At 64.9% G+C, this 24,898-nt stretch overlaps 3 protein-coding genes across 15 annotated transcripts in view; 2 read left to right on the top strand and 1 right to left on the bottom strand.

Moving 5' to 3' along the window:
* The first annotated feature begins 964 nt into the window (after positions 1–964).
* FDPS (farnesyl diphosphate synthase) lies at positions 965–8,983 on the top strand. 4 transcript variants are annotated; one of them, XM_013049015.2, is made up of 11 exons: positions 1,020–1,112; positions 1,768–1,806; positions 2,171–2,333; positions 3,783–3,923; positions 6,701–6,781; positions 6,877–6,999; positions 7,209–7,297; positions 7,378–7,450; positions 8,038–8,115; positions 8,199–8,333; positions 8,725–8,983. In XM_013049015.2, exons 3-11 carry the CDS (start codon positions 2,193–2,195, stop codon positions 8,923–8,925), a joined length of 1,062 nt encoding a protein of 353 aa, XP_012904469.1. In that variant the 5' UTR covers positions 1,020–1,112; positions 1,768–1,806; positions 2,171–2,192; the 3' UTR covers positions 8,926–8,983. The 4 variants fall into 4 exon arrangements, with proteins under 4 accessions (XP_004778628.1, XP_012904469.1, XP_004778625.1 ...); XM_045086813.1 differs by lacking the exon at positions 1,020–1,112 and adding an exon at positions 1,961–2,090 and having other exon boundaries at positions 1,124–1,806; XM_004778571.3 differs by lacking the exon at positions 1,768–1,806 and having other exon boundaries at positions 965–1,112.
* A 198-nt stretch (positions 8,984–9,181) lies between these two features.
* On the top strand, positions 9,182–16,717 carry RUSC1 (RUN and SH3 domain containing 1). Of its 2 annotated transcripts, XM_045086812.1 has the most exons (11): positions 9,182–9,300; positions 9,952–11,365; positions 11,599–11,997; positions 12,679–12,777; positions 12,917–12,993; positions 13,087–13,261; positions 13,347–13,452; positions 13,616–13,662; positions 14,143–14,692; positions 14,971–15,099; positions 16,005–16,717. In XM_045086812.1, exons 2-11 carry the CDS (start codon positions 10,036–10,038, stop codon positions 16,171–16,173), a joined length of 3,081 nt encoding a protein of 1,026 aa, XP_044942747.1. In that variant the 5' UTR covers positions 9,182–9,300; positions 9,952–10,035; the 3' UTR covers positions 16,174–16,717. The 2 variants fall into 2 exon arrangements, with proteins under 2 accessions (XP_044942747.1, XP_044942746.1); XM_045086811.1 differs by lacking the exon at positions 11,599–11,997 and having other exon boundaries at positions 9,952–11,371.
* Positions 16,718–21,779: 5,062 nt separating this feature from the next.
* The window catches only part of ASH1L (ASH1 like histone lysine methyltransferase), a 183,478-nt gene continuing 180,359 nt past the window's right edge, over positions 21,780–24,898 (bottom strand). For all 9 annotated transcript variants that reach the window (XR_201234.3, XM_045086805.1, XM_045086802.1 and 6 more), the window contains 2 exons: positions 24,495–24,772; positions 21,780–24,137 (listed from right to left, as the gene is read on the bottom strand). Coding sequence is in view for 8 of the 9 variants with exons in the window: in XM_045086805.1 (XP_044942740.1) it covers positions 24,046–24,137; positions 24,495–24,772 (370 nt within the window). In the remaining variant the exon portion in view is untranslated. The remainder of the gene's footprint in view (positions 24,138–24,494; positions 24,773–24,898) is intronic.

Below are 24,898 nucleotides of genomic sequence, written 5' to 3'. Positions count from 1 at the left end.
AGTTTTCAATGCATAAATTGGTTAACTTTTGTTCTTAAGTATTTACTTATTTATAGATTTTATTTACTTATTTGACAGAGACCACAAGCAGGCAGAGAGGCAGGCAGAGGGGCTGAGCAGAGAGCCCGACGCAGGGGCTCGCTCCCAGGGCCCTGAGGCCGCGAGCTGGGCGGAAGGCAGGCGCCGTGTCCCGCCGTTTCAGACGCGGCGGCCGCTCGCAGCGCTTTCTTCGTCCCCCCCCCCCCCCGAGGCTGCCGGTCGCTGGGTTCGGCCCGTCGGGGCTGTGCTCGGCACCTGCTGCGCGGTCGGCGCCGGTCGTCCCCGCGGATGTTCCGTAGCTGCGGCCCCAGCCGCTCCGAAGTGGGCTGCGGGCTGCGCGCGTCAGTCCGGCCCCGCAGCGCCGACCGCACCTGCGCGGGGCTGCGGCGGAGCGGCGGGCGCGCGGACACCCCGCACAGCACTTCTGCTCCCGTCGACGACTCGGGTGGTTTGCGGTCCGGGGCCCCTTCTCAGGCGGTGGCGTCCCGTGTCTGCGCGGGAGCCGGTGAGGCTGCGGGCCCCGGCCCCGGCCCCGCTTCTCGGGCCCCGCGAGCGCTCGGAGCAGCCGGTCCCGGGCGCTGCCCTCGTGGAGCAGGCGGGGACAGTTCGCGGAGGGCCGGAGACAGCGAGCGGTCCGCCCGCGGCGCAGCCGGTCCCGCCGCAGCCCTGCCCGCCGCAGCCCTGCCCGCCGCCCGGCCGCGCGCGGAGACACCGACCGCTACTGCGCGCAGGGGGCGGCGGCCGCAGCCCGACCCGCACCCCCGCTCCCGCCTCCGCGGCCGGCCCCACCCGCCCGGGACGCAGCCCTGCCATTGGCTGTCCTTCCCAGGGCCCCATGCTCACACGAGGGGAAGCAGCCAATCAGCGCGGCTCGTCTCCGCCCAGTCGGCCCGCGAGAGATCGTGTGGTCCTGTCCCTCCCGCGGCATTCCGGGAATTGTAGTCTGGTGAGGCTTTTCCGTCCGGAGGGAAGGGAGCTCGGGAACTACCGGACCCAGAGGGCCGCGCGCCGAGCCGAGCGGCTTTCCCGAGTTCCCGGCTAGGACTGGACCCAAAGGCGGCATCCAGGAGCAGGTGAGAGAGGTCTGCGGCTGCGACTGGGGCGGCGGTGGGAGCCTCAGCCCCGCTTCCGTGGCCCGACCGCGGGGCCAGGAGGTCCCCCGTGTCGGCGGCCGGTGGCCCGACCTGCCGGCGTTCCGGCTGTGTGCGGCCTCAGCCTCCCCGGCCGCCCCGTGTTGCTCCGAGGCTGGCCGAGCGGTCCCAGCGCTGCCTGTGCGGCTCGGGGCGCCCAGTCCCCGAGCCCGGGACCTCGTGTCCGTGGTCCCCCGCTTCCGGCGCAGTTCTCCTCCTCTTGGGGTGTCCCCGAGCCTGCACAGCCCTTTCCCCGCCTAGCGGGGGTCCCGGGTTCTAGACTTGGCGCCGCTGCCCGCGGGTCTTCTGCGTGCTGGAGCCTCAGCTGGCCCCGGTCAAGCAGGGCGCTGCCCGGGCGCTCGCGGCCCTCGTCCTCCGGAGCTCTAGTGCGGACTGCTCCGGCTGTGCCCCAGGGCTTGGGGGAGGAAGCCGAGAGGGGGCGATTCCGGAGGCTCGCTGCAGGGGCCGGCGCTGGAGGGGACGGTTAGGTGGCACCGAGTTGCTTCACGTGCGCGCTGGGTGAAGTGCGACCCGCTGACTGTCGGTCACCGGATGCCTTTTGCTCCTTGCATTTCCTTCTCTCTGGAAATGCCCTCAGGCCCAGCTCAGCAGAGAGCGCGGCGTTCTGGGCCCAGAGGTAAAAGAGTGGTGGGGATGACCTGAGGAGCCGCGGCCGTGCATCTGCTTTTGGTGCTTGCCCTGCAGGGAGTGCTCGGTGCCTCCTACCTATGCCACCCCCATGATGCCCCTGTCCCGCTGGCTGAGATCTGTGGGCGTCTTCTTGCTGCCAGCCCCCTGCTGGGTGCCCCGGGAGAGGTGGCTGGGTCCCCTTCGGCGTCCCTCCCTGGTGCGCGGGTGCCCAGTCCTGGGGGCCTGGCATGGTGCCCGCTGCTGGTGCCAAGCGTGGACAGAGGAGCCTCGGTGAGTGTGGTGGGGGGTGAGGGGCCTCGGGGAGGGAAGCAGCTGCTCAGGTGTCTGACTTGGCTTTCCTCTCTCCACAGAGCACTTTACTTCTCCCTCACAATGAACGGAGATCAGAAATCGGACCCTTACGCCCAGGCAAAGCAGGACTTCATCCAGCACTTCGCCGAGATTGTCAGGGTGCTGACCGAGGATGGCGTGGGCCACCCAGAGACGGGAGATGTCATTGCCCGGCTCAAGGAGGTGAAGGATTGGTGACTTCAGAGACAATCTGGGGTTCGCTCTGTAGATGTGTGGGATCCAGCTGTGGCTCTTGGGGGATCTTGGGCCCTGGGGTGAGAGGAGGGGCGGCTTTTACCTGAGTGACTCTGGGTCTCTTCTGGAGGGGGCAGGGCGGGAGCAGGGACCCTCACGCAGCCCGTCCGCCCTGCTCGTGGTTCAGGTGAGCCATCCAGACTGTGTTCTCTGCGGTGGAGGCCCCTGGGGTGCCTGCTAAGTCTTGGGTTTTGTTGAGAAAGGGAATTAGGGGTCCAGGAGTTCTCAGGTGCCACTTGTCCGGGACCTGGAAAGAAGGCAGCCCGAGGAGCTTCCGGGGAAGCTGGGCATCACCAGAAGCCCTCCTCCGGGGCGCCTGGGTGGCTCAGTCAGATAAGCTTCCGACTCTTATTTTCTGGTCAGGTCACGAACTCATGGGTTATGAGATCAGGCCCTGTGTCGGGCTCTGCACTCAGTGTGGAGTCTGCGTAAGACTTTGTCTCCTTCCTCTGTTCCTCCCACTAAAGTAAATAAGTAATCAAAAAAAGAGAAGAAACGAGATGAAACCTCTACTCCAGGGCAGGAAGTTCGGCTGGTATATTTGAGCTGCCTAATTGTTTTTATTCTTTTAGGGTATCTAGTAATTCTTTTTATAAATACTGTCTCATTTGTTTGAGGAGAACCAAGGAGAAGGTTTGCCTACACGGGGATGAGGATTAGAAGGGAGGTTTCCCACTGGAGCGGGGTGGGGGGGTGGGGGGGAACAGCAGGGCAGCAGAAGGCAAAAAGAGAGCTCCCAGCAGGAGGCAATAGGCCTGGGTCCCCTCCCCCTCCTGAGCGCACTTCCGGCCAACTTTGGGAGCCTGATCTTTCCTCCAGTGAGATAGGCTTTCGTTTGCTGATGGTTTGAACAGTGGGGAGTGGGGGGTGGCAGGGAAGTCTAGGAGAGGTGGGGATGGGGCTGGAAGCTGGGAAGCAGAGACTGGAACGTACCAGCCATTGTAATGGCACGTTTAGAGGTTTCCCTGCGTTCGAGCCCTGCTGCGGGCTCGGGAGCAGATTCTACTGTGCAGCATGGGGCCTTACCACTGACTGAGGGACGGGGTGCCAGGTTGGCTTAATCAGTCGAGCGCGTGACTCTTGATCTCAGGGTCGTGAGTTCAAGCCCCGTGTTGAGTGTGGAGCCTTCTTAAAAGGAAACAAATGTCCTGAGGAAGACCAGGCAAAGAGAGCCCAGGCATGAGGGGGACCCTTCCAGCTGTGCTCCGGGATTTGGAGATGGCAGCCAAGGCACAATTCCAGAGGCTCTGGGAGGAGGAATGGGGCCTGAGGAGGTTAAAATCCAGTCTGGGTTGGAAGTGGGAGAGGGCTGGGAGACGTCTTAAGAGGGGGCGCCCTGCGGAACCTGCTGTCTTGCCCCTCTGCCTTCGCCCCCAGGTCTTGGAGTACAATGCGACTGGGGGCAAGTACCATCGGGGCTTGACGGTGCTGATAGCATTTCGGGAGCTGGTGGAGCCCAGCAAGCAGGACGCCGAGAGCCTTGGGCGGGCCCTGACCGTGGGCTGGTGTGTGGAGCTGGTAAGGGGCGGGGACGGCAGGAGACGCGGGGGGGGGGGGGGGGGGGGGGGGGGGGGGTGGGGGGGCCTTGCCAGGGTGGGAGCTGTCCTTGGGGGGAAGGGGAGGGATGAGTTTGAGACGAATTTCTCCATGTGTTTCTGGGCATTAGTAGTCAGATTTAGCCGTGATTCACTCTAAGGGTTAACAAACGCGGGGACCCCTTTGCCCGTGGGAGCGCTTTTCATCTACAGACTGAGCCCGCTGTGGGCCGGGGCCTTGGAACCGGGCATAAAGGTGTCCGTTCTTCCCTCTGAGCGAGGACAGCCGTCAGCGGGACATAGTTCTTCCAGGGGCAGTTCTGAAGCAGAGACGGAAGGCTTGCAGCCCGCCGGCTGTTTCCTGAAGCAAAGTGCTCTACACTTAAGGAGAGGCACATAAACACCCAGATTTCTAGCATCGCTTGGAAAATTTCTACATTTGCGTCCAGGGTCCCTCGCGGCATCAGCGGCTGATGGTGAAGCCCAGCCCGGCCGGCGGGCACATGCGCCCGTGCGGCTCGCTGTCCGGTTGGCTCCGGTCCCCGTGTGTCCTTGTCTCCGGTACCCAGCTCGTTTGCCCCTGAGGAGGGGTACGGTTTCCTTGCTAGCCTGAGAGCTTCATTAATGGCCAGGAGCCCCGAGGAGGGCGGCAGTGGGGTCGGAAGGGAAGGCACTCAGGACCTGGCGTGTGGAAAGGGGCAGCTACCTCGGGGGGCTGTGATGTGCTTGGGCCCAACCACACCGCCTCCTCCGCCGAGGCAGCGCGGGTGGAACTGTCAGAGCCGTGGAGCCTGGAACTGAGATGGGGTTGGGGAGGAGGGATCTGCCTCCAAGGAGGGAAAGGGACCGTGGCGTCACTGTGGGACTGGGCGCTGGGGACCAAGGAGCCTGTACACACTGCGGGGCAAGGCAGGGAGGCTGGGCGGGTCTGGGCAGAACAGAGGAGCAGAGCTGTGGGGTCAGGGCGGGTCACCTGGTAGACAGAGGACACGGCTGAGTCAGAGCTGAGCACAAGCTGCTCCCCGGGGAGTAGCGGGGGGGCGGGGAGTGGGGTGACACGCGACCAAGGCCGGCACCTGCCAGGACGCCGTTGTTTTCGCTTGGGGGACTTCTGTGACAATTTCCGCTTTGATCTTCTCCTCCTGCCTCGTGTCCTCCAGTCTGTTTCAGCCGTCACCTCCTAGGAGTGAGGACATTTGCCCCCCTCAGCACCGTGCCCTGGTCACATCTGTCTCAGTTCACTCGGGTCACCCCAACGAAAGACTGCACACCGGGTAGCATAGAAAGAACAGAGCTTTATTTTGTCGACTTCTGGAAGCTGGAAGTCAAAGACCAAGGCCCCGTTGTGGTTGGCGGGCCCCCTCCTGGCTCAGCAGCCCCTGCCCGCCGCAGCCTCTTGTGGGGAAGGGGCTGGGCAGCTCGTCTCTGATGGTTAGGGTTTCAGCGTGTGCATCGGGGGGACACGTTCAGATCCCAGTAACAGTGATAGTGTCTAGTGCATAGTCCATATTTACATATTCCTGACTCTCCCCAGAATGTCTGTTCTAGGTTTTTCTGTTTCGTTTGTAAGCATCTAAGATCGTATCAAGGGTACCGTGTTGGGCGGTTGTCGGTTCTTCAGGCTTTAATCGTCGGAACAGGCCCTTCACCGCAACTGATACTGCGGATCGATTTCTCTCTTAATTGACCGCTGGTCCCCTAATAAAGAGGAAGTGCATTTGGGTTAAGAACCACTGCTGTGGGGTAGAGGGGCATGAGGGAGGCTGTGCAGTGATCCCTTTAGAGAACATCTTGGTTGAAAGCAGGTGGGGGAGGCAGGGGCCTGTGGCCTCAGGGGCCCCAAGTCAGAGCCCCATAAATACACACGCCTCCCGCGTGGAAAGCCCGAGTGCGGCCAGAGATACGGGCGCAGATTGGCGCCTCCTTCCTCAAGGGGTCACCTGGGGCAAGAGCCGTGGCCGCCGCAGGACGCGGCACACTGAGCGTGCTGGAGGCCACGGGCAGTGTCGGGGAATCCGAGCGAGGCAGACCCACAGGCCCACACAGCAGGACGGAGCCAAGGTTTAAAACCACGTCCTGAGAAGCTGTTTTGAAAGGCTTGGAAGGTGTAGCCTGAACGCGGGATGTCTGGGGTACGTGAGTGTCACATTCGTTAGGTGTTTAGGACACACTGGCTCTGGGGCGAGCGCCGTGCTCGGCCCCCAGGAGGGCACACGTCCGGCCTCCAGGGACCAAACAACCTGCTAGGAAAACCAGCTCGTCCTGGGCCTCCGAGGCCGGCCGGTGCACAGAGGAGAGGCTCTTGGCTGCCGCTGGCGAGGTTACACGTCGGAGACCCGCAGACAAATGCGGCCGAGGGAGGCCGCGGCTCTGGCCTGTCGGTCCCCGGAAGTGTGGCTTTGTCCTGTGTGAGCAGAGGGCCTGGGGACGACATGCGTCGGGCCTCCTTTCCTTGCAGAAGTCCGTGGAAGGCACCACGGGGAGGGGGCATAAGCACTCGCTCGGGTTCTTGGCAAGAGAAGCCTGCAGGATGCGATGCCTGGGCCTCCCGTGACCAGGGCTGCTCGCGAGGTGATGGGTGAGACCCGCCGGCATCTCCCGAGTCGTCACTGGGAAGCCTGAACAGCGAGGTCCTAGAATCTCCCTGGGCCCCACAGCACAGCACAGCGGGCCTCGCTCTCCTCGGCCCGACCACCCTTCCTCGCTCAGCGCTGGGCAGCGGCGACAGCCCCGCGGCTGAGTCCCGTGTGCCTTCTGCAGCTGCAGGCCTTCTTGCTGGTGTGCGACGACATCATGGATTCGTCCCTCACCCGGCGCGGGCAGATCTGCTGGTATCAGAAGGTAGAGCGGGCCAGGCCTCGGGGGGCATCACTGCACGTGGAGCTGTTCCGCATGGCCAGGGGCTCACGGCTTGTTTGCCTCCGTGTCCCCGCCAGCCGGGCATCGGTTTGGACGCCATCAACGACGCCCTGCTCCTGGAGGCGTGTGTCTACCGCCTGCTCAAGCTCTGCTGCCGGCAGCAGCCCTATTACCTGAACCTGCTGGAACTTTTCCTCCAGGTGCGGCGCAGGCCCGGGCTCTGGGCCAGGCTGTCCGCAGCTGGCACGGCCTCGGGGGTTTCGGGGTCGGGGGTGTCACCGGGTTCGCCTGGAAGGGAACAGAGCTGGGCAGCGCTGTCTCGGCCTGTGGCGTGGGCTGGGGGCCCTGCCTTTCAGGGTTTCCGGCCCCAGAGAAAGCCCAGCTCAGGGGCCATCTCCCTCCTCCTCAGAGTTCCTATCAGACTGAGATCGGACAGACTCTGGACCTCATCACAGCCCCCCAGGGCAACGTGGATCTTGGCAGATTCACCGAGAAGAGGTGAGGGAGGGGACTGGGCGGTGAGGGAGGCTGTGCCGCGCGCTTTCCTTCTGAGGACTTGACCTTCTCCCCCTACTCAGGTACAAATCTATTGTCAAGTATAAGACCGCTTTCTACTCGTTCTACCTCCCTGTGGCTGCCGCCATGTACATGGTGAGTGAGCCTCACCCCTTGCTGCCCACCGGTGGGGCTTTTGGACAGACGGCACAAAGCAGACGACTTCGGGCAATCTGCTGTCTGGCCTGTGACCCCGGGCAAGTCACCGAAGGTCTGAAGGGGTCTGTGCGATGATGGAGTCCCCTCAAGATTTTTGTGAAGGCCAGCGGAGGCCGGGATATGCGAGGGGTCCGCCCGCCTTGGGGGAGCACAACGCCCTCCATCTGGTCGGGATGGGGGAGGTTTCACACTGAGCCGAAGAAGACCGGGTGCAAAGGCCGGTGGCCGGACGGCCTGCTCGCCGCGGCCTCTCTTCTCCAAGTTCCCATTCGGTCCAGGCAGGAGCAGGAAGACTGAGTTGGGCTGGGCAGGCGCCGGCCTCCCGTCTGAGGGCACACACCGGAGGGCCTCGCTGGAAGAGGCGCCCTAGAGGTCGGAGCACCAAGAGGTCCTCAGGCCGAAGCCAGGGCCGTCTGAACAGAGAGGGGAGGGGATGTGGGGGCCCGTATTGGGGGCCCCGGGAGATGCCGCAAGGAAAGCGGAGGTCCCCGGTGCGTGGCTTACTGGTTCCGTTTTCGCCGTAGGCGGGCATCGATGGTGAGAAGCAGCACGCGGACGCCAAGGAGATCCTGCTGCAGATGGGCGAGTTCTTCCAGATCCAGGTGGGAAGGCCGGGGCTGGGCGGCAGTGGCTCCGGCGCCCTGCGTGGGGCCTCTTCACATGTCCTTCTCTGCCCCCTGCCCAGGACGATTACCTCGACCTCTTTGGGGACCCCGCTGTGACGGGCAAGGTCGGCACGGACATCCAGGACAACAAATGCAGCTGGCTGGTGGTTCAGTGTCTGCAGCGGGCGTCCCCGGAACAGCGCCGGCTGCTGCAGGTTCCTGTGCGGCTGCGACCCCAGAGCTCCCAGGAAGGGACAGAGCAAGGATTCTCCAGGGGGTGGTGGTGACTGTGCAGCCCAGGGGACGCGACATCAGCACACGTTCTCTGTCCCGTGCTGTGGGCATCTTCAGTGGGTAGAGGCCAGATGAGGCCCCAGACAGCACCCCCTTCCCCTTGCACACAGCAGCCCCCAGCGTTTGGAGGCAGCCCGGGCCCTGGTGGTGCCGCGGTGGAGGAAACAGGCCCGAGCTGCTCTCTGAGGGTTTGCCGGCCGCAAAGGACAAGACCGCAGGCGCTCCAGAGCCCTGGACGGCGGAGGCCGGAATGTGTGGTTGAGGGGCCTTGCGGGGGTGCTAAGCCCTTTCCCCGCCTCCCGCCCCTTCCAGGAGAACTACGGGCGGAAGGAGGCCGAGAAGGTGGCCTGGGTGAAGGCGCTGTACGAGGAGCTGGACCTGCCCGCCGTGTTCGCGCAGTACGAGGAGGACAGCTACGCCCGCCTCATGGGCCTCATCGAGCGGTACGCGTCGACCCTGCCGCGGACCATCTTCCTGGGGCTGGCGCGCAAGATCTACAAGAGGACGAAGTGACCTGGACGCTGCGCGGGCGGGGCGGGGCGGGGCGGCTCTCAATAAATGATCGAAGCTTCTTGTGGTTCTTCGGCGCCTGCTTCTGGCAGCCCCGGCAGGGGTGGGGGGCGGCCGGGACCCCCGGGGGCTGGCCTCGCGGGCCCGTCAGCAGCGGAAGCGTCAGGCCTCGACGCCGCGCGTCGGCCTAGGTGGGGGACACGCGCACGACGTCAGGCGATGGGGGCTGGGCCCAGGCCCCGCCCCGCCTCTGCGTGAAGGGGCGCGGCTGCGCGGCGCCCGCGGGTTGTCCTAGCGCCCCCCTTCCAGTCGGTGCGGTCTGGCGGGGACCTTGGGAGTCGTGGAGGAGCCCAGCTGCGGCGGCTGCGGAGGACCCTGGTGAGGGGGGGCTCGGCGGTGGGTGTGGATGGAGCCTCGGGGCCCGCGGGGGTGCGGGAGACGGGAGCGGGAGCACTGCACGGAGGAGGAGTGGGGCGGCGCCCGGGGGACGGAGACGGGCGCGGAGAGAACGGGCAGGCGCGGGGTCCGAGCAGAGCGGCACCGAGGCCGCGGGGGTCGGCGGGCCCACCTCTCCGCGCAGCGGACTCGGTCTCGGTCCCCACGCCCGCCCCTTGCCCGCATTAGCCAGCCAGCCGCGCCTCCCCCCACCCCGTTAACGGGCATCTGGGCGGCGCCTGCCTCGGCCCCTTCCCCTGGGAGTGAAGGGCAGGGTGGGGAAATGGGGGGGGGGGCGGTGCAGGGCCAGACTGCCGCAGAGAGGATCCGGGGCTCCATTCTGGGCCCCATCCTTTTCCAAGCCCCCGCTCCTCCACGGAGATCCAGAGCGCAGCCGCATTCTCTGACCCGCCCCAGTCCCGGGGGGCTCCCTCCGGCTCCACCTGCAAATACTGCAGTGTGGACGTTTGCGTCTCATTGAAACACTGTCCAAAGCGGCCGGCGCCTTTCACGCCTGCTGCAGCGGGCCGTCCCCTCGGTGTCCTTCTGGCGGCCCGCGTCCTCTCCGGCTGGGCATCACTCTCCGTCCTCCAGGTCTGCATCTGCGGTTGCCAGGTAGGCGGGTGAGAGGCCCGACTTCCCGGATTCTCCAGAGGCCGCCCCGTCGCCGCCGGCACGATGCTGTCCCCTCAGAGGGCTTTACTCTGCAACCTCAACCACATCCACCTCCAGCACGTCTCCCTGGGCCTGCACCTGTCCCGCCGTCCGGAGCTGCGGGAGGGGCCCTTGAGCACACCCCCTCCCCCCGGGGACACCGGGGGCAAGGAGAGCCGGGGGCCCTGCAGCGGGGCCCTGGTGGACGCCAATTCCAACAGCCCCGCGGTGCCCTGCCGATGCTGCCAGGAGCACGGGCCGGGCTTAGAAAACCGGCAGGACCCAGCCCGGGAGGAAGAGGGGGCCGCCTCCCCCTCGGACCCGGGCTGCTCCTCCTCTCTCAGCTCTTGCTCAGATCTTAGTCCCGACGAGTCCCCGATCTCGGTGTACTCGCGGGGCCTCCCGGGCGACGAGGATGTCCACCCTCAGCCCAGCATCGTCCCCCTGGAGCAGGGCTCCCCGCTGGGCTCCGTCGGCCCCGGAGCCTGCTCTCCGGACAGCTTCTGCTGCTCGCCCGATTCCTGCTCGGGAGCTTCCTCCCCACCCGGCCCCGGCTTGGACTCCAACTGCAACGCCCTGACCACCTGCCAGGAGCCCCCTTCCCCAGGCCCAGAGGAGGAGGACGACGGTGGGGAGCTGGACCTCCCTGCCTCCGAGCTCCCCGAGGCGGATGATGACGGGAAAGCCGACGCTGGGAAAACCGAGCCCAGCTGGAAGATCAACCCCATTTGGAAGATCGACACGGAGGCGCCGGGCGCGGGCTGGAAAGCCGCGGAGAGCAGTGACTCCGGCTGCAGCATCGCTGGGGACTCGCGACCCGCACAACTCGACTCGGGGTGGGCAGGCCGCACGGCCGTGACTGATGGCAGCTCCAGGACCGACGCGGGGTGGCGGAGTGACGTCAGCGAGGAGCCGGCGGCCCACCGGACAATCACGTCCTTCCACGAGCTGGCCCAGAAGCGCAGGCGAGGCCCGGGGCTGCCCCTGGCGCCGCAGGTCAAGAAGGACCGCAGCGACTGGCTCATCGTCTTCTCGCCCGACAGCGAGCTGCCCCCCAGCGGCTCGCTCGGCGGCTGCCCCGCGCCGCCCCGGGAAGTCACCACCTTCAAGGAGCTCCGCTCCCGCAGCCGGGCCCCGCCCCCGCCAGTGCCGCCCCGGGACCCCCCGGCCGGCTGGGCCTTGGTGCCGCCCCGGCCCCCGCCCCCGCCCGTGCCGCCGCGGAGGAGGAAGAACCGTCCGGGGCTGCAGCCCATCGCCGAGCGGCCGCCCGAGGAGGGCAGGGCGGGAAGCCCCGCGGCTGGCCAGGAGGCCCCCGCCGCCCGGGAGCCGGAGGAGCCGGGCGCGCAGGCCGGCCGTGCGGGTAAGCGGCCGCGGGGAACGGCGGGGCGGGGAGGGGCCGGGCTGCGGCCCCGCCCCCTCCGTCTACGCCGCCCGCCCCCCCCCCCCAGGCCGCCGGCAGCGAGCGCTCCGGGAGGGACGCCCTGGGGGGAGCGGCCGGGCTGCGGCACTAACTCTCTGCTCCCTCTTTCTCCGCCCGCCCCGCCTGGCTGCCGCCCCACCCCCGCCGCCCCCCAATCCCCGCTGCAGCCGGCCTCCCCCCGCCGCCCCCCGCCCCGCGGTCCGCGGCCGCCGCGCGCCCCCTGCTGGAGGGCGCGGGCGCGGCGGGGACCCCGCTCCCGGCGCTTCCCGCCGGCCCGCCCCGCGCGGAGCTGCGTCTGCTGGGCGCGCCGAGGCCCCCGCAGAAGCAGCTGCTGCCCGTCCGCCTGTCCCCCGTGGGCGCCCACTCGCCTCCGGCTCGGGGGGCCCTGCCCTGCCTGGCCAGCCCCGAGCTGGCACTGCTGCTGTCCCCGCTCTTTCCCAGAAGCAGCACCTTCCCCGCCGTGGCCCCCCCGCCCTGCCAGGTGCCCGCCCCCCCGCTGCCAGCGCCGCCGCGCCCGCCGAAGGCCCCCCGCCGGACCAGGAGCCCGCCGCCTCCGCCCAGGCTACGTAAGACGGACCCGGGCTCGCCCGCGGGGGTCGCTCCGCCCGCCCCCCCCCGCGCCGGACCTCCGGCCCCAGCGTCCTCGGGGAAGGCGGCGCGGCCCCGCCCGCCAGCGGGTTCGGGGGCGGGCATCCGGCCCCCGCCATCCGCCGTGGGGCAGCGCCTTGGACCTCGAGGCCCGGGCGTGGGGGGGCACGGGCTGAGGGGGTGCCAGCGAGTGCACGGTCCGGGGCCTGTGTGCGGTGCCGGGGGCGCGGGGGACGCGGGGGGCTCGGCCCCCGCCTCGCTCGGGAGGGTGGGGGAGAAGCGGGCGCCGGACCCGGGTGTGCCCACGCCCGCGCCTCCCAGCCTCCCGACCCCGGGGTCGCCTCTCCCTCCGTGTCTCCTCCCATTCTCGGCGGCCGGCCTGTCTGCCCATTGGTCCCGGTCCCCCACGTGCTCCCCGGGCTGCTCTCCCTCCACCCGCCCAGCGGGCGGGGCGCGCGCCGTCCGGCCCGGGGCCGACCGGGCGGAGGTGGCCTGCGGCCCGGGAGGGGGAGGGGACGGCGAGCGCGAGGCGCCCCGCCCATCCCCGGCCCCAGCTCGCTTCCGGCCCGGGGCGCTGTGAGCCGTAGGGCGACCGGTGCGCCAGCCCGGCGTCCTGGGGTCACCCTCGTAAGCGTCGCCGCGTTCTTCCTTCACGCCAGCCCGGAGTTCCTGGTCGTTCGCCGGCGCCCCCGGGGCCCAGCGACGGTGGATGGCAGAAGCCCAGAGCGGGCCTGGCCAGCTGCAGGAGCAGAAGAAAGGTAGGACGCCCGGACCCCTGACCCCGGCTTCCGGGGCCGCTGCGGCGGGTCCGCGTCCCCCGCCCCCGGGTCGGCCTGCGAGGGCCTGGGGCGGGCGCGGGCGCCGCACAGACGCGCGCTCCCTGCCCGCCCCTCGCAGGGCTCCTGATAGCCGTGAGCGCCTCGGTGGACAAGATCATCTCGCACTTCGGGGCGGCCCGGAACTTGGTTCAGAAGGTGAGGGGCCCGTGGGAGGCCCTGCGGCCGCACGCACGGGCGGCGGGGAGGGGGCCGCAGCCACCCGGGACGTGTCGGTTGTGCCGCCTCCAGGCCCAGTTGGGGGATAGCCGGCTGAGCCCGGACGTGGGTCACCTGGTGCTGACCACCCTCTGTCCGGCCCTGCACGCCCTGGTGGCCGACGGGCTGAAGCCCTTCCGGAAGGACCTCATCACCGGGCAGCGCAGGAGCAGCCCCTGGAGCGTGGTGGAGGCGTCGGTGAAGCCAGGTGGGCGCGGGGGTGCGGGCGGGCGGGGGCCGGGGCCGGCGGGCCGGGGCGGAGCTGGGCCCGGCTCACGGCGCGGTGTCCGCAGGCGCCAGCAGCCGCGCGCTGGGGACCCTGTACAGTCAGGTCAGCCGCCTGGCCCCGCTGAGCAGCAGCCGCAGCCGCTTTCACGCCTTCATCCTGGGCCTCCTCAAGTGAGTGGCCGCTTTCCTGGCGCCCCTGCCACGGCCCAGGCTACACAGGTGTCCCCGACGGGAGGGCCGTGGCGCTGGGGCCTTGTCGCTCTTCGAAGCTCCTCATCCCCCACGCAGAGGGGCAGGGGCGCCGCGCTGAGCCCTTGCTGTCTTTCGTCCCCAGCACTAAGCAGTTGGAGCTGTGGTTTTCCAGCCTCCAGGAAGATGCAGGTCAGACGCCTGCGGGCAGGGCGGGGTGGCAGGCGGGGAGGGGCCAGGGGGCTGGCTCTGCTGCGAGTCCCAGTGATGACCCTGGTCCCCGGCTCCACCTCTGTTCCTCGGTGCCTCCCACGTCCAGTGCGTCCCCCCGGCCCCACCGCGGGGGGAAGACCCAGATCCTCCCGGGAACTTCCCGAGCCCAGAGGCCATCCACCCGCCGCTTCCGCCTGCCCCTGCCTCCCGCCCCTGCCTCACCTGCCCGCCTGCTCCAGGGTCTCCCTGGGCTGTCCTCCCCCCACCCCTCCGGCGTGCTGGCTCAGCCTTGGGGCCTTGTTGGGTGAGGCTGCAGGCCAGTGCACCCCCACCGTTGCTCTGGGGTCCCTGACTTTTCACATGCAGTGTCACCCCTGGTTCTGCGGGTCTCGGGCTCCGCCCCGCAGCTCCCAGCATAGACGGAGGCTGGGGGGCTGACGGCGGCCTGCTCGTCCCCAGGCCTGCTGTCCCTCCTGTACCTGCCCACCGGATTCTTGTCCTTGGCTCGGGGAGGCTGCCCCGCCCTGTCCACGGAGCTGCTGCTCCTGCTGCAGCCGCTCTCGGTGCTCACCTTCCACCTGGACCTGCTCTTCGAGCACCACCACCACCTGCCCCTGGGCCCGCCCCCAGCCGCGGAGGCGCCGGGCTCGCCCCCGGCCCTGCAGCAGACGGTGCACGCCGTGCTGCACTGGGGGGGACGGCTGGCCCAGAGCCTTCGGGGGGCCTCGGGGGAGACACCTCCCGGCCCTCGGGCTCCCGCCAGCGCCCCCACATCAGGCAGCTGGTGGGAGCAGCTGACCCAGGCCTCTCGCGTCTATGCCTCGGGGGGCAGCGAGGGCTTCCCTCTGCCCCGGTGGAGGTCGTGGCGTCCCGGGCCGGCGGCCGGAGGCCCGCAGGCGAGGCCAGTGCCCACGGAGGACGCGGCGCCCGGCCGAGGCCTGTGGCTGGGAAGGCTGTTCGGCGTGCCTGGGAGCCTGGCGGAAACGGACGGAGGACCCGTGAAGTCCAGGTACTGGGGTGGGGGTCCCCTCAGAGCCTGGGTCTCCCCTTGGCCCGCTGGGAGCTCCGCGGGCGTCGGCTTCCCGCTCCCTGCTCAGCCCTCAAAGCCGAGAGCCTTTCTGAGAACCGCGCGTGACCTGCGCTCCGGTCCTCCTGGTGTCTGAGCTTGTCCCCTCTCTAAGAACTCCAAAGGGGCCCTCCCGACCTCTCCCCACCTTCGAAGTCCTGGGTTCTTGGGGCCTTTGCTGAAGGCCGGTGACCTCTGCCACCCCGTGTCCTCGCCCCCAGGAGACCGTCCAGCTGGCTGCCCCCGACCGTGAGCGTGTTGGCTCTGGTGAAGCGGGGCGCCCCTCCCGAGCCGCTGTCGCCTCCCGAGGAGCTCGAGGCCTCGGCCGCCAGCCTCGTGCAGACCCACAGGTGGGGGGAGGGCGGGGGCCGTGACGCTCTTGTCCCCGTGCCTGGGCCCTGCTCTGCGGACGCGGGGGGCCGGAGCTGAAGCAAGCGGGATGGAGGCTCTGCTGGTGGCGCGCCGGGCCGCGTGTCCCCCCGGGAGCAGACACGCGGCTTGTCCCCGGGGGAGCGGGCTACGGCCCCTGCTTTGGCTCTGGCTTCCGGGGGCCGCTCTCGGTCACCGAGTGGGCTTTCTGGGTTTTTCCCTCGTCGGACGGCGGGGGAAAGTGCCGCGTGCCTGGCCGGAGCCTGGGGTGTCCTGGAGCCGGTGGCCCCTCGGGGGGTTCCGGCGGGCGCATGCACAGTTGCTGTGTGGCCGCTGCGCGGGGCCGGGAGGACTGGGTGCTCCGGCGCCGGGTCTCCGGGCTGGGGAAGGCCTGGTGCGGGTGCGGGTGCGGGTGCGGGTGTGGCGGGTGAGGAACTGTGCCCTGGTCCCGTGGGGTGTGCAGGCGGCGGCGGCTGGAGGCCTCGGAGGGCCGGGTGAAGCGGCGCGGGCCTGTGTCTCCGGAGGGTCTCGGGGCGCGTGGTGGGCAGCGGGCCTGGGGCGGGGGCCAGAGCCGGGGCTGGGGTCCGGAGAGAGAGCATGCGGCCCTGGGAGGGGAGAGGAGGGTGGGCGGAGTGGTGGGGCGCCGCGCGGGCTGCCGGCAGCCCCCGGGGGAGCTGCTGTGTTTGCCCCCCCCCCCCCCCCCAGGGGCCCCCAGGAGGCCTGCCTGGGCGGTTCCGATAAGGCGCCTGGTTTGCTGGGGATGGATTTGAAGCCCCAGGGAGTGCGGGTGGCGTCAGATAAGTGGCCGCGCCCCCCCGCTGATGCGTGGGCCCCGGCAGTGGGGCAGGCGCCCCGGGACAGCTGGTGCCCCTCTGGCTCCCCGCAGGGCGGTGCGCGCGCTCTGTGACCACGCGGCCGCGGGACCGGACCAGCTCAGCTTCCGGCGCGGGGAGGTGCTGCGAGTGGTGGCCACGGTGGACGAGGACTGGCTCCGCTGCGGGCGGGACGGCGCCGAGGGGCTGGTGCCCGTGGGGTACACGTCTCTCGTCCTCTAGGCCGAGCCCCTGGCCCGACCGCCTCTCCCTCCTGCGCCCCGGGAGCCGACCGCTCGCGGCCCACGGACCTGTGCACCCCGGTGGCAGCGGAACGAGCCCCCCCCCCCCCCCCCCCCCCCCCCCCCCCCCCCCCCCCCCCCGGCCAGCTCTGCGGGGGCGCCATCAGTCTCCCTCTCCCTCTCGTGCCACGTGTGAGTGAACTCTGCTCTCCTGGACACGTGAGAAGGAGTTTCTCCGCGTCTCTCTCCTCCTTCCCTCCCGCACAAGGAAATGTCTCCCTTCCCGCCTGCACCGTGGAAACCGCGCCCCTGCCCCGTTCCTCTGCGAGTGGACTGCGCCAGTGCCACCTGCGCCTCCGCCCCAGACAGGAAGGTTCTCGAGTGTCCTTCCTGCGTGCGGATCCCCCCCACGCGCCGCCCACCTCGCCTGTATTTATCATGTGCTTCAGCTGTGCCAGGTGCTGAAGTGCGGCCCCCCCCACGGTGGCCGGGGCTGTGGTGTTGGTCTGCCCCCTCCTCTGTCCCAATAAAGTGTGGGAGAAGAACATGTGTGTGTCACTGGCTGTGGGGACCGGGGCTGCGGGAGGGGGAGAGGCCCGCTTCCAACCTGCCTCCTGCCTGGCTGCTCCCTTGCCTTGTTTGGCGGGAGCTGGAGGAAGTGGGGGTGCGGGGAGGTGCAGGCCTTGCCCGTCTGCTCCCAAGAACCCTATCAGAGGCACTGGGAGGGATTAAAGGGTAACAGAAATGATCTTTCTGATGTCTCCACTGTGCAGCGACGCAGCTTCCGAAGGCACACGAAGGGGCCTGCGGTGCTCCGGTGGGAGCGGCTGCGTCTCAGTCCGGTGGGAACAGCGGGCAGAGCTCGAGGGGCCGGGGGTGCTGGCCCTGACTGCCTGCAGGAGAGCTCCCGGGAGGCCTGGGAGACAGAACCAGGCAGGGGACACGGGGGAAGGACCCTGGACAGTTTCCTCCAGCGGTGGGAGCTTGTGTCAAGGTGATAAGAGGCTGGCGACAGAAGGGCAGGGAGCCGTCCTCAGGCGCCGCCTCTTGCTGCCCCTACCCCTTCCCCAGCTGGGCTCCTCGCTGGCCGTCTCGGGAGACCTGACTCCTCAGGGCACTTTGGCAAGACGGCTGTCCTGTCGCACTCGGCCCCCGGAGCCGCCAGCTGCAGCCTTAGGAGTCGGAGCACTCAAGGTCACGCAGCCTCTCTATTTTCTTTTTCTTTCTTCTTTTTCTATTTTTCTCATGAAATTATAAAACAGCGAACAGGACTTTGATGTGGGGAGCAGTGTTTCTCACAGTAGGACGTGCACAGGGACTGGTGATTCCCGTGGGGGCTGTCACAGCGTCCGGTTTCCAGGACCCAGTTCTGCCCTGCCTGACTCCTGTCCCCATACGCTGGCTCTGATGAGGAGAGGGTCCCCCTGGTAACTCGGAACAGTCGTGCTGGAGTGTTGCTGGGACCCGGCAGTGTTTTGTCGTCACGGCTGCCGGTCTCACTCAGGCTTGCACACGCAGTGAGCCGCACAGGCTTTGCGGAGCGTCAGGAAGTGGCGCAGATGTGAGTGCGCCCGCGCTGTGCTGTCCCTCGCCCGTGTTGTCTGGATCAGCCGTAGTGGGAGCAGTGCTTACGTGATCAAGGCTGAATTGCTCAGGAAGCAGGGCCGTGTGCTGTTTCTGCGCCCGTGGCACCGCCTGCCCGACAGACATCTGGCTCTTGCCGCCAACTGTGATTTTTTTCTGTTTAAAGATTTTATTTGGGGGTGCCTGGGTGGCTCAGTTGGCTCAGGTTGTGATCCTGGGGTTTGGGGATGGAGCCCCACATCGGGCTCCCTGCTCAGTGGGGAGCCTGCTTCTTCTTCTCCCTCTGCTGCGCTGCCTGCTTGTGCTCTCTTGCTTTCTCTGTCAAATAAATAAAATCTTAGAAAAAAATGATTTTGTCAGAGAGAGAGCACAAGTGGGGGCCAGCAGGCCGAGGGGGAAGCAGGCTCCCCACTGAGCAAGGAGCCCGATGTGGGGCTCGATCCCAGGGAGCATGATCCCAGGATCATGACCTGAGCTGAAGGCAGATGCTTAACCCATCGAGCCTCCCAGAAGCCCCAGGCAACTCTATTTTTTAAAAACTAGATTAAAAATGGAAATTCCGGCAAAGGTAACATACAGAGCTATGTTAGTTTCTGCCGTGCGGTGCAGTGGTTCGTTAACTCTGCACATTACTCTGCTCCACCTCTTACCCCCATCGCTCCCCACCCCCCTTCTAACACAAGGGTCTGTTTTGGGGTTTCTCTCCTTTTAAATTTCCTTCATTTCTTAAATTCGCATGTGGGCAAAATCACGGCATTTCTCTCTGACGTATGTCTCTTACCATCATACCCTCCGGTTCCGGCCATGCTGTTGCACGCGGCCAGAGTTCATTCAGGTTTTGCAGGAGTAGGGTTCTGTCGTGTGTGTCGTTCATCTGACCAGGGACACTTGCCTGCCCTCTGGGTGCAGCTGCTGCGAGTGCGGTCACAGGTGCGCACGAGGGCGCCGGGGGCCCGGTCGGCACAGCACGCGTGAGAACATCTTAAAAGAATAAAACACACAGGGGTGCGCGCATCTTTTCGAATGAGTGTTCCCCGTCCTTTGGGTAAGTCTCCGATAGTGGCATTCCTGGATCCGATGGTAATTCTAGTTTTGAGTTTTTGAGGAACCTCCACGCTGTTTTCCTCAGTAGCTGTGCTCGCCGCGTTCCCAACAGCAGCGCCCAGGGGCTGCTCCCCGCGTCCTCACCAGCACTTGCTGGTCCATGTGGTTTTGGTTTTGGCCATGCCGGCATCTGTGAGGCAGCCGGTCCTTGTGGTTTTTGATTTGCGTTTCCCGGATGCGGAGCGGGGCGATCCTGAGCGTGTTTTCACGTTGGCCACTGGGAGGTCTTCTTTGAAATGTCTGTTTGTGTCCTCTACTAGCTTTAATTATTATCTTTTGGTGTTCTTTATGTATTTTGGATACTAACCCTTTATTGGATGTGTCATTTGCAAATACCTTCTATTCTGTCAGTTGACTTAATTTTTTTTTTTAATTTTTTTGTTTGACAGACAGAGATCACAAGCAGGCAGAGAGGCAGGCAGAGAGGGGGGAAGTAGGCTCCCTGCTGAGCAGAGCCCAACGTGGGGCTCGATTCCAGGACCCTGAGATCATGACCTGAGCCCAAGGCAGCGGCTTAACCCACTGAGCCACCCAGGCACCCCTTTTTAAAGATTTTTTTATTTGTTTGACAGAGATCACAAGCAGGCAGAGAGGGGGGAAGCAGGCTCCCCGCTGAGCAGAGAGCCCAACGTGGGGCTTGATCCCAGGACTCTGAGATGATGATCTGAGCTGAAGGCAGAGGCTTAACCCCGAGCCACCCAGGCGCCCCAGAAGCTTATTTTGATGCAGTAACAAGAGTTTAGTTTTGCTTTTGTTTCTCTTGCCTCAGGAGACCGGGAAGACGTCGCCGTGGCTGGCGACAGAGCCTGGCGCTCTTTTCTCGGATGTTTCCGGCTTCAGTTCCCGCGTCTCCCGCTGCGGGGGCCCAGCGCGCTCCGACTTGGGCTGCGCTCGGCGGCCGGTTTCGCTCGCCGCCCGGGGAGGCTTGTGTGTTCCCGCTGCGCGTTCTCGCCTCCTGAGCCCCAGAATAATAGCCGTTGGTTGTAGGTCCAGCTCCGGGCTCTCTACTCTGTCCTGTGCCAACCACTGTTGGGACGGCCGCAGCTCCGGTAGGACCTGGAATCCGGAGTTGTCGCAACTTCCGATCTTGACTATCTTTTCCAAGATTGCTCTGGGTCCTCGGTCTTCTGCGCTTCCCCACAGGTTTTAGGATTTCGTTCTGTGAAAAACGTTGTTGGCATTTTGACAGGGATGGCATTGAATCCATGGTTGGCTTTGGGCAGTGCGGACGGTTTTAAGTTTTTATGTGAGCTTGCGTTGACTTGCGGGAGAGAGTGGGCACAGGGGGCGGTGGCCAGAGAGAGCCTGGCGCAGGGCTCCGTCTCACGACCTGGAGATCATGGCCTGGGCCGAAGCCGAGGGCTGGACGCTTGACGGGCGGCGCCCCCCAGACGCCCCGAGTTCGGACATTTTCGCCGCAGTCGTCCTCGGTCCACGAGCCCCGGGTCGTCTTCTGTGTGTGGGCGCCGTCTGCACTGTCCGCCGTCAGTACCGTTTTCGGGTACGGGTCCTTCGCCTCCTTTGTCAAGTTCATTCCTGGGTGTGTGATTGTTTCTGGTGCACGGGATGGGGGGGTTCTTAATTTCTCTACCCGAGGCTTCGTCGCCGGCCGGTAGCGATGCTGCGGTTTCCGGACGTCCTGCGTCCTGCAGCGCCCCCGAGATCACCCGTCGCTTCTGCAGTTTCCTGGCGGCCGCTGGGGTGTCGTGTGTGCAGCATCGTGCCATCCGGAGGTGCGGCACGTCTCACGTCTGCCTTTGCAATTCGCGCGGCGTTCGGCGGCAGGCGCGGCTTTTCCCTGATGGCTCCCGGCTGGGGGCTTCCAGGACTGCGTCAGATCAAAGCGGGGAGAGCGACACCCCCGTCCCGTTCCCAAGCTCGGGGGAAGCCGCTCACCTTTCCACCAGCGGGTGTTGTGGCAGCTGCGGTTCTTGTACGTGGCCTCAGTCATGCTGAGGTGTGTTCCCTGGCAGCGTGCTTTGTTCGAAGGGTTTTTAATCGGGGATAAAAGAACGTTGTACGTTGTCGAATGTTCGTTGCGCCGAAACGCTGTGGTCCTTCTCTCACTGATGTGAGGTGACGCGCGGACTGGTTTGCAGATCCCAAACCACCGCGCGGCCTGGGCTGAGCCCGCTGGGCCCTGCACTTGCCGGCAGGATTGAGTCTGTCTTCCTTAGGAGGGCCACATGGGCTATTTCTGACACTTTTCTGTTTGCAGATGAACATGAAGGTTTTGGAATTCTGAGTCCAGCACTGGTTACTGGGTGACCTCTGGGAAGTCGCGACACTGTTTTCATTTCTACGAAATGGAAGTAGTAACCGCAGGGCTATCCCGAGGTGATCTAACGAGCTGGAAGCCCGGGCAAGCGACGTCACCTGGGTTGCTGCAGATCGGGTTTGGGGCCGCCTGGGTGGCTCCGTGGGTTAAGCCTCTGCCTTCAGCTCGGGTCCTGATCTCAGGGTCCTGGGATGGAGCCCCGCGTTGGGCCCTCTGCTCGGTGGGGAGCCTGCTTCCTCCCCCCTCCCCCCACCTACTTGTGATTTCTCTGTCAAGTAAATAAATAAAATCTTATGAAAGAGTCGGGTTTCGGTACCTTCCTGAAAGGGCTGCTGTGAATGTGAGTGGATGAGCATTTATGGAAGCTGCTTACTATGGCAACGGTGGGACACAGCGGCCTGCAGTAACTGTCCCCAAGCCTGGGGCTGGCTCATGAGTACCAGCGGGTGCGTGTGCGCGTGTGCGCGCGTGTGTGTGCGCGCATCCGTGCGCGGTGATAGTCTGCGGGGCGGTTGGCTTAGGGCTGACGCTGGTGGCGCGGTGGTGAAAAGACCAGTCTGGAAACAGGACGGAGGAAGGAGACCCCGGAAGAGACGTGGAGGACAGGGAGGGGGTAAAAAACCAGCAGGCTCACCACTCTGTTGTTAGGAAAAGTGTTTCCATTTAATACTAGACTTTCAAGGATTGAGATGCAAGCTTTTTATGCAATCACATCCAATGTTAAAATCGGTAATACATAATTTACAAAGATTAACATCAAAACAATCATCTATTTAGATATGCTTTTGTAAAAAGGAAATATATTAGCAGCATTTATGTTTTCCGCAATCACACAGCCTACAGACATGCAGACTAACTGTATCTATTCGCAGTGGTGTAGTGCCTTGCCCCGCGTTGCAAACACCGAAACCCACCCGGCAGCTGGGGGGTCCTTTTTATTTCATTATTATAAAATAACCGAAAAATAAAAAAAGGCATTAATTTCTACACCAGTAAGAAAAAACAAGTTTTTGCACTTACCTAACATTTGATTGTCTAAAAAACATTTCAGTTTTTAGTCTTTCAACAAAAGAAAGATAAAATGACAGAGCGTAGTGTCTTTTGCTTCTGTTCTCACATTTTACAAAGTTTTTTTCTTTTTTTGTCTTTTTTAAAATTTTAGTGTTTAACACTATTCAAGGAAATATTGAATTTTAATCTCTTTCTTGTCATTTTCCTGCTTTTTGACTAAAAGGAGACCCCCAAAGTGCCCTATCTCCCACCTCCCTCCCCCAGCTCCCTGCGATGAAAACCAAAGGAAACCACTTAAACGTTGCGTGGCGTGGCGTGGCGTGGCGTGGCATGCGACGGTCCGGCTCCGCACGTGCGTATCTCATACCCAGGTCTCGTCGTAATGTACAGTGCTTCTCTACAGTAAGAAAATACTCCAAACTATTTTCTTAATTCTCTTTTTTCTTTAATAAAATATTTATTCTGTTTTTTCTCTGCTCGAGGGGATCTTTGGCATCCCCTGTCTCTTTTGTTTGTTTTTCTTCCCTCAAGATCGACACAGAAAGGAGAAAAAGAAACAAAGATTCAATGGAATGGAAGGTGTCCGTGTTTCTACCTAAACAAGTCAGAGCGTCGGCATCACGGGGAAATGTACAGTGAGGACAGCATTGGTCCGGGTTTCGAGAACAGTGGGGCCGTGCGTCCTGCTCTACTGCTCCCGAGTCGCGCAGCAGACACACACACACACACATCCGTACGGACATATATACACACACAACTTGGCACATTTAAAAATCCATCTTTTCTCTTATAAGAACATCTAAAACGTATATGCATATGTATGTCTGAGAAGACAACAAAGCAAAGCTTTTTAAATTTTATTTTTAAAGAGACAGTATTGTCTGGTAACTTCTGGCCAAGAGAAGGGGAAGGAAGGAGACATCATGATGTCCCTCCTGCTGCCGTCACCAGGGGGTGGAGGACATGGGACGTGGGGGGCGAGCCCTGTCTCTAAGAGCGGGACACTGGAAACCGTGTGACGGAGGAAGCGAGAGTAGTGTTTTGAGCTGATGCTGCGCACTCACGACAGACACTCTGACCGGCGAACACTGTCGGCGTCTGTGGACTGACTCGGGGGAGGCTGGGGGTCGCTTCTACGGAGGCTCTACACTGAGTCTGTTCTGAGACGCGTCTCCGTCCCTGGGGCCCGGCAGACACACGCGGCCACAGCGCGGGTGCAGCCGGGTACCGCAGGGGCCTGGCCTTCTTGTTAGAAAAAACCAGGTCTGGCAGGTTATGAAGGTTAAAACAAAAACCACGACCGCAAGTCCTGTGCCCTCTGACCCCATGGGGGCCTTCCCTGACCCACGATCACATTCCGGGGGGAGAGGCAGGGAGAAGCGCGGAGGGCGCAAGTGCTTGGACTCGGCGGTTCGCGTCTTACTCTGACCTGACTGGGCAAGAAAGGAGAGACTCTCCCGGGCGAGGATCTGTCTGGAAAGAGGCCCCAGCTGCCGCTTCTGTCTGAGGTCTCTGGGGGTAGCTCCTGGAGCCCCCCGAGAAGGGGGGGTCCCCTCCCGCTGGACGGGGCGGGACCCCTGGGCAGAGGAAGCAGCTCGGTGACACGGAAAGACCCAGCCTGGGGGCAGGAGCGAGTGTTGTCAAGTTCCACGAGGCTCCGGTCACCCCCGTGTGCCCGGTCCTCGTCCCGTCACAAACCCGCTGGGGGAAGCGGTGGAGAGGAGCCCGAGTCGGAGCGCGCTGCTTAGACAGACCCCCTTCCTCTCCGCTAGCTCCACGGTGTGTGTAGCTCCACGGTGTGTGAAGTACCTAACGCCAGCGACGCAGCCACGCGGCCCCGCCCGCCCCGGCCGCGCTCCGAGGCCCAGAGGCAGGACTGGGCGCTCCACCGGCGGCTCACTTCCGAAAGCTGTTTTCCGGGATGAACAAAGTGCGTCTCCGCAGCTTCCGGCCCGACCCTTCCTCCAGCAAGTAGGTCACGTCGATGGCTGCGAACGGAACCAGGGAGGCTCAGCGACCACCCCTCCCGCTCCTCGCTCCGGGTCTGAGCTCTAAGGAGGTCACAGGAGTCCGGTGACGCCTGTTCCGACCTCTGGGCACCTGGGGCCTGCCTCCAGCCTCAGGAGAGACGGCTCCGGGGAGCGGGGGTGGGTGGGTGGGGGGTGAGCTCCCGCCACTCAGTCCCCCTCCCGGGAGAAGCGGGCACGGGGCCCACCAGAGAACCGGGACGTTTTCGCAGAACACTCGCCGTCCTGGGCGAGGGGTGGCAACTTGTTCTTTTTCCTTCCTTCCTTCCTAATCTCCTCTTTCAATTACACTCGGACGCGAGCCCGATTCGGTCTTACCGTTTTTCCCGGGGATTTTTTCAAGGAGATTGAGTAAGATCTGGTTGAGCCGCTCCCGCTGGCTGTGCCTTCGTTCCTCAGGGGCACGTGCGGGCGGGGGGTCCCGGCCCCTCTCCTCCGGCTCCTCGGCCCCCTCCCGCTCTGGCGGCTCCAGGCTGGGCATCCGGCCGGCGGCTTGCTCCTGGCTGGCCAGGACCTCTTCGATCAGGGGCAGAGCGTCGTCCTCCTGGCTCAGGCCTTTCAGGGGGGCCTTTGGGCGCTCGGACTTCCAGGACGACCTGCCAGAGGGATGTGGGAATTTTGACGAAGGCCGTGCAGGGGAGGGGAGGGGCCTCCGGCTGGCTCGAGATCCCCAGCGAGCTCTTCGAAGCCTCGGCTCTGGCCATCATTATGCACAAGTCACG

This window comes from Mustela putorius, unplaced genomic scaffold (assembly GCF_011764305.1).
Source record: "Mustela putorius furo isolate JIRA1106 unplaced genomic scaffold, ASM1176430v1.1 tig00000997_pilon_pilon_pilon, whole genome shotgun sequence".
NCBI classification, from domain to species: Eukaryota; Metazoa; Chordata; class Mammalia; order Carnivora; family Mustelidae; genus Mustela; species Mustela putorius.
The sequence above is the reverse complement of the archived record's forward strand: the minus strand, read 5'-3'. Positions and strand labels throughout refer to the sequence as shown.